General features: G+C 59.8%; 1 protein-coding gene across 1 annotated transcript; it reads right to left on the reverse strand.

Moving 5' to 3' along the window:
• Nucleotides 1-228: 228 nt before the first annotated feature.
• LOC127749003 (dynein beta chain, ciliary-like) lies at nucleotides 229-7,266 on the reverse strand. The gene is made up of 19 exons (XM_052265295.1): nucleotides 6,959-7,266; nucleotides 6,723-6,884; nucleotides 6,459-6,641; nucleotides 6,205-6,382; nucleotides 5,485-5,901; nucleotides 5,264-5,406; nucleotides 5,012-5,181; nucleotides 4,226-4,928; nucleotides 4,065-4,152; nucleotides 3,589-3,977; nucleotides 3,350-3,498; nucleotides 3,092-3,259; nucleotides 2,697-2,973; nucleotides 2,286-2,618; nucleotides 1,931-2,197; nucleotides 1,671-1,853; nucleotides 1,247-1,603; nucleotides 1,014-1,162; nucleotides 229-563 (listed from the first exon to the last, which is right to left on the reverse strand). The coding sequence occupies exons 1-19, from the start codon at nucleotides 7,202-7,204 to the stop codon at nucleotides 269-271; spliced, it is 4,857 nt and encodes a 1,618-aa protein (XP_052121255.1). The 5' UTR covers nucleotides 7,205-7,266; the 3' UTR covers nucleotides 229-268.
• Nucleotides 7,267-7,403: the final 137 nt, after the last annotated feature.

Raw genomic sequence — 7,403 nt, forward strand, 5'->3', positions numbered from 1 at the left:
ATATTGGGGACTGTCGGTTTGATACTGCTAGATGATCTTTCTCTTTTTGTATATTAAGATTACATATTATCAATATGTTACTCTCTTCGTAAAATAATTCCTCTCTTATGTTTTAAATTTAGGCGAAACCAAAATAAAAATGTACACCATAACAGAAATTGTGTTATAAATTATTGTGCATTACTCCTTACAGATAAGGGTGTAGGAAGAAAATCCATAGAGAGAAAGTAAAGAGGAAAAATATATTTATTGGCAGCTGTCTTAGATTCTAGATCTGCAAGAGGAGCGCTACGCCCGCGAGCGTCCACTTCGCCGGCTTGTCCTTGCTCTTGAGGTTGAAGGTCCACACGTAGGTGGGACCCCGGGTCCTCGTCTTGTAGACGGGGCACTCGTACATGTTGCGGGGGTCCTGCTTGTCCTGGGTGATGGCCCGGATGTTGATGACGGGCATGGAGGGGAACAGCTCCTTGAGCCGCGAGTCGGCGATGACGCCCGTGGCCACGTCCCAGCGGGCGCCCTCCATGAGCAGCCCGTGGACGTAGGCGCCGTCTCTCGGAGCCATGCTGCGGACAGACGAGGATCGCCGTCGTGAACGATATCGCGCCGACATCGCTTTTGCCTTTCCGACGTCGTCCCTATATCGTTTCGATATCCGGGACTTTGAACAAGCTTCGAAATTTTCGTCGATTGGTGTGTATGGATAAAAAGTGGCACACTCACTTCGGCATCAAATCGACGAAAATTTCGAGGTCATTTCTCTCATTTGATCGTTTGCTCAGCTGACGGTCCTGTGCGCGGTGTCATCCCCGTGACCCCCCGTAAAGCGGTGGCCATCCCCGTGACGCCCCTTGGCGAGTTTTCATCCCCGTGACGTCACTGTCACCTTCTGCGCTAACCCCGTGACTGCTGAAATTTACCCCCATAAAAAAGCGCTCTCCGGATTTGACACACTTTTCAAATCCACCCGTACCTACAAACAGGGACGAATGTTCACGCTGGGCGGACAGACTCACGTGAATTCCTCCTTGTTTTTCTTGGTGACGTCGCACTGGAGGCACATCTTGTCCAGCGGTAGCTCGTTCTTGCGGGCCGTGCTCTGCATGATGGCCGTGAGGAAGGACTGCGGGTTGAAGAAACCCGCCAGCCACACCGAAGGGGGCAACTATGGACAAGCACGCACGCGCCCAGGATTCAATTTGTCTACTCTCAATTATTACAATTATTATCATGATGGAGGGTCGCTTACGACAAAGTCCGTGGCCCAGGTCTCGAGCTCGCGCAGCCGCAGCAGCAGGTCGGCGAACCAGGCGGAGAGACCGAGTAGCGACGGGTAGGCGCGCGCAGTCCAGGTCGCGGGCACCTGGTCCAGGAACAGGGCGCTCTCCAGCTCCTCCATGTCGGACGTGATGGTGAGCTCACCCTTGAGGCCGAGGTCCAGCTCGCGCAGGGAGCGCTTCATCTCCCCCGTCAGCGTGTTGATGCGCTCGCACTCCTGGAAGGCCACGATCACGTAGGGGGTGCGCTCCTCGACCTTGCTCATGATCTCCGGCATGTTGAACTCCTCGGGGAGCTTTTCCAGCATCTCGTCGATCAGCTGCTTCACCTGCGGACGGGACGCGCGGCGTCAGCGGTTGTCCTCCCCCTGCCCCTCAGGACCACCCTGGCCTCACCTTGTCCTCCCGCGTGACGGTGGCGCCGCCCGCCGCGGCCGCGTCACGAGGCTGCATCTCGAACACGGTGCGGAACAGCTTCTCCGAGGTGGTCGTCAAGAAGCCGATCTCGGCGTTGGGGTGGAGGCCGTATAGATAGGGCGACTCGGGAGGCATGGCCTCGTCGATGTAGTTGTGGTAGCCCTGCGGACGAGGACAAGGCCGTGTAACTTGAGGCAGCCTGCTCCCACCCCGAGACGGCACTGGGGCCTGACACGCACCTGGTAGTCCGTGTTGGGCGGCGCCGGGAAGTTCGGGGCCAGCATGAGCTCGCCGTCGACCAGGTCGGCCTGCATGAGCTCCTCCAGGTACGTGATGCACAGCCGCCTGTCCCAGTCGTCAGTGATGTGGCCGCCGTACATGATCTCGCCAAACAGGTAGCGCAGGTCCTCCCACGGCACCTTGCTGTTGGCCTCCAGGTAGTTGTACAGCACCGACACGCTGATGTTGAGGTCTCCGACGTTGAACGGGTACACGCGGTTCCAGCCCTGCGTTGCAGCAAACAAAAAGAGGGTCACATTTTCGTCACCATGGCGCGGAGTCAACGCGCGACGGGACGCAGCTTTGATTGCCCACCTGCGGTCCAAACTTGCGGCGCTCGGCCACCACTGCGTGGAAGTAGCACAGGGAGAAGAGGATGGCCTTGAACTCGGCCTCCTTGGTGCACATCTCGAGCGTCTCCTGCGTGAAGTTGTCGAGCGCCTTGTGGAGGTTCGCCTGCATCCCGGTGGGCGGCTCGTTGGTGATCTTGATGGAGGACTCCAGGATGCCTTGGGGGATGATGTGCGCGGCGGCTGAGGCCGCGGGCTCAGCGGACATGAACACCCTGTAGTTGGGGTGGGACCCCTCGGCGTACGCCTCCAGCTTCTTCTCCAGCGCGGGCAGCCACTTCTTCACCAGGTGGATGTTCTGCACATCAACATCAGGCAAGGCAGCCGTGAACGCAGTCCGTTCCTGTCGCCCACAATGCCGTGGTCCGGGACCTACCTGGAGGACGACCCAGTGGCCTTTGCCCGCCGCGATGTCCATGGCCTCCTCGGCGACCACCTCTTGCCCCTGGCCCAGCGACACGTTGTGGAAGTTGCCGTTGTTTAGCGTGTAGCCCAGCTTGCGGCCGAGGGACTCCACGTCCTTGAGCGGGTTCACTCCGGGCGACAGGATGAAGAAGATGGGGGTGGACGGGCTCGTCTCCTCGAAGGAGCGCGCGAACTCCACCGCGCGGCCCTCCACGTACTTGGAGCCCAGCTTCTCCTCAATGAACGCGCTGGAAGTGGCAATCGTGTGGGTCGAATACAGTTGGGGTAAACCGGCTCAACAAAAATAGCCCGACACGTGAACACGGCGAAAAAGCGACGTGATCTTGACTGGGTTGTGGTACTTACGCGACGGCGTACATCATGCGGTCCGGGCGAAGCGCACGCATCATGCACAGCCTCTGCAGGGGGGTCTTGTTCTTCCACTCCTGGGGGAACTTCTCCCGCTCGGGACACTCCGACTCCACCAGCTTTTTCCAGCGCTTCGGCGAGGTCTCGATGTCCCGATCAAAATTACTTTGAAAATACATTGATGGAATTGCATTTAGTAGTCGGCTGATCGAACTCGCAAAGTCACCGCTGGTGTGGATTTCGTCGCCCGCTTACCGGAACTCGTCCTTGCTGCTGAGCGAGCGGACGCCGCCCCAGGACGAGTTGGACAGGAAGTCGACGGGGGAGGTGACGTGCGGCGTAATGGGGAACCGGAGCAGGAAGTCGAGCTCCGGCGGCTGGATCTCCTCGCTGGCCAGGAGGATCTGCGCAACCAGACACGGACAAAATAAGGGCGATTTGTTTTTGTCCATATACCAAAGAGAGAGGCGCAAAGTTCATGCAAACTGCCTGACCTGGAACGTCATCTGCGACGCGAAGATGAGCTTGTCGCACTCGAACAGCCCCCGGGACGTGTACATGAACACGAAGTACGTGATGCAGTCGATGAGGTTGAGCACGCGCGTCTCCACCACGTCCGACGGCACCGCCTTGTCGATGGCGTTCTGGAAGACGACGCTGAAGGCCTTGAGCGAGAACTGGTAGATGGGGTTGATGGTGTTGAGCTCGTTGAGGATGAAGTAGAGCAGCGAGGCGCGCGCCGCGGCCGGCCGGTAGTGCTCGCGGGCCTCGTCGATCTTGGCCGAGGTGATCTTGGCCTCGGCTACTTTCTGCTCGATCTCGGCCGCCGTGCGCTTGGTGGTCTCGAGGTTCTCGACGAGCGCCGAGTCCCCGAGGATGTTGCCTGAGGGAAGAGAGGTGCACCGTCAGGACAGCACGTACAAGGGGAGGGAATTCCCTAAGAGACTTTTACCACGTTCTTTCCACTCACCGCCGGCAGAGGACAACCTGGAGAGGAGATCATCCTCGAGCGTCTTCAGCATGATCTTGAAGTCGTTCTGCTGCTTGGTGAGGTCGGCCTGAAACAGATTGACACGGTCACGATGGAGAGCTCTGCGACATCGGGTCGCGCTGAGGCCGCGCCTACCTTACCTTGAGCTCCTCCAGGTCGGGGCGCTCGGCCTTGACGACCTCGGCGAGCAGCTGGTCCTCGAGGCCGTCCCGGGTCACGGTGAAGTTGATGAGCGTGGTCTGCGCCTGCATCTCGGGCTTGTAGTGGGGGTTGGCCAGCTTGGTGTGCAGGATGAGGCGGAACGCGTCGTTGTACTCGACCTCCTTGTCGCCCATCTTGATGGCCTTGCCCTTCTTGATGAGGTTGCGGCCGAGCAGCGGGTCGAGCACCGGGTCCACGCTCTCGCCGATGTTCTCGATGAGCACGGTGGCGCCGCGGGTGACGCACAACTCCAGGTTCTCCATGGCGCCGCGCTGGCCGAGGCGCACCACCTGCAGCAGGTCGCCGTACTTCTGCTTGATCCACTTGACGCCCTGCAGCTGCGGGTCGATCATGAGCGGCCACCGGTCCGAGTTGGACAGGATGGTGGCGTTCTCGGTGGACATGCGGTCGCTGGGCAGGCCCTCGTTGTTCCAGCGCGCCACCTGCGCGTCGTCCGTGAGCAGCGTGAGCGGGTCCAGGCCCTCCGTCGTGGGCACGGCCGGCTCCAGGACGCGCTGGAACGGCAGCCACATCTTGTTGACCAGGTCCAGGCGGTACTGCTTGGTGAAGCAGCCCACGTACGAGATGAAGGCCGTGACCAGGAGCACGTCGCCGGGGAGGGTCGTGCCCTGCTGCATGAAACTGCGAAAAAATGACAAAAAATCGACATAATTGAAAACCTTTTTATTTATTTTGATTGGTGTAGAGTTACGCCAGCCACTCACTTGGCGACCGCCTCCGCCCAGCGAACCTTCTCTGCGGCCAGTCCGCCCACCAGCCTATTGGCCAGCTGGATAGTGCGGGTGGTAGCGTCGGCCTGCTCCTGGCAGTGGAGCTTCTCGGCCGTGGCGCGCTCGAAGTCGGCCGTAAGCGTGGCGAGCTGCTCCTCGAGTGACTGTAAAAGGGGAGAGGCAGGGCGTCAGCACAGGCTGCACGGCTTGAAAGGGCCTCCTCGTCGAAGTCAACAGTATACGTACCGCCACTTTGCGCTTGATTACGGTCAGCTTGTCCTGGGCGGCGGCGAGCTCGGCGTTGGCCGCGGCAAGCGCGCGCCGCTTGGGCTCCACGTCGCAGTACACCTCGTAGAACTTGATGATGTTGATGACCCACGCGCATAGACCTGCGAGGACAAGAGAGCTCGGTCAGGCTGTCGTTGTCGTGCTCGGACCCGGGACCCAATAAACCCGCAGACGCCTACCCGCCGCGGCCCCCGACTTGCTCCGGACGAACTCGGGCTCGAACTCGGAGTCCTTGAGGTAGGGCTGGATGGCCTTCATGATCTCGGGGTGAATGTTCTCCTTGTCGTAGTTGATGAGCGCGTCGAGGAACGCGTCGACCTTGGCCATCATGATCTTGGCCGTCTTCCAGGAGCGGTCCTTGGGGATCTTGCCGTTGGGCGCGAGCAGCACCATGACGGCGGAGGTGACGTTGGTGACGGCGCCGGGCGGCGACCCGAACGACTTGAGCTCGGTGAGGTTGGCCTTGTTGAGCGTGTCCAGCGCCTCCTGCGCCGCCACGAGGGCGGGCTCGGCCTTGACCAGGTCCTCCTCGCAGTCCGATTGCTTTTTGGCCACCTCCTTGGCGATTTCGGCGACCCGGGACTCCTCCTCGTCGGCTGCGTTCCAAAAGACGGCATGAAGGGTACGAGCAAGAACAACCAGGATCGATGAAGAGGCCACCACAATCAGCGCTGGGCCGGGAGACGCGAGGGAACGGAGGAGCGTTTGGGTGGGGCGCCTGCGGCGGTCAGGGCGGGCCGCCGGCTCCGCACAGCTGCTCGGCGGGTCGGCCTACCCCGCGCGTCGCAGGCGCTTGCAGTGGCGCGAGGCGCCCAGCGTTCCATCGCGTCGCCCCCGGCACCACGACACTTTCGAAACGTGAGGCCACCTTGAGGGAGGAGGAGTCGGCCCGAACCTACCAACGGCCTTCTCGCGGGACACCTTCTCCGTCTCGACGCCGACGATCTCGATGAGCACGTCGGCCGCCTCGTTCTTCTGCTTAAGCTCCACCTCCTGCACGGCCAGCTTGGCCTTGAGGTCGTCCACCTGCGCCGCCGTGGAGCGCAGCTTGTCCAGGCCGTTCTCCAGGCGTGCCACCTAAAGAATTAAAATATACTCTCAATAAAAAAGTGAGGTCTCAGAAAATAGATTTTCAGGGAAAAAACGGGTGGACCTTGGCCGCCAGTTCGGCGTTCTTGGTGGTGAGGAGGCGCGAGTAGAGCGAGATCTGCTCCAGGAAGCTCTTGGGCGTCGTGTAGTTGTAGCGGCGGTCCGACTGCAGGTACTGGCGGGACGCCTGGTTCACCGACGTGTGCACGTAGGCCATGAAGCGAGCCACCGAGTCCCGGAGGGGTTCCTGCGAGGGGGACGGGCAAGTCCGGAGTGAGGTAGAGGGTATTGATACCTCGACGTCTTCGATAGATCGATCTCGACTTACCGGCAGGGGCTCCAGCTCCTCCAAGAAGCGTATGGACACGGACATGAGCGCCTCCTGGGGCCACTCGTGGAACCAGTTGATGGCGGTGCAGTTGATGATGGAGGGAAACTTGCGCGCGCGGACCCGAAGGGCCGAGCCGACCGGCGAGAAGCACAGCACCACCTTTGTGCATTCGATGATGTCCAGTTATTTGAATCGGCTCGAAAAGTTCTCTTTCAAATAATTTTTTGTTTTACCTTGAGCTGCCGCCGCACGCGCTCGATGAAGAACTTCCAGCAGTTCTCCCGCGTGTCCAGCTGGCCGGAGCCCTTCACCTCGTTCCTAACGCCGGCGATGATGTTCTCCACCTCGTCGTCCGGGAACAGGTCCGGGATCTCGCCCGAGGCCAGCATGTCGTTGATGAGCACGAGGAAGTGCTCGTTGGCCACCTGCGCGTCCGTCATCAGGAACATGATGCCCACGTTCTTCAGGCCCGACTTCATGTAGAGCGCCGAGAGCTCGGTCTGCGGCGAGGCCAAGGGAGAGAGGGCGGGTTTGAGAGAGGCGGGTCGAAGCTCGGGCAAGGGGTACTTCACTCAAAAAATAAAAATCACAGTACACCCTCCAAAAAAAACCCATTAAAAATTCAGAAAAAAGAACATTGAAAAATCAATTTAGCAATCATTGTAAAATCAGAAAAAA

This window comes from Frankliniella occidentalis, unplaced genomic scaffold, assembly GCF_000697945.3.
Source record: "Frankliniella occidentalis isolate FOCC.00 unplaced genomic scaffold, Focc_3.1 Scaffold25, whole genome shotgun sequence".
Taxonomy (NCBI): domain Eukaryota; kingdom Metazoa; phylum Arthropoda; class Insecta; order Thysanoptera; family Thripidae; genus Frankliniella; species Frankliniella occidentalis.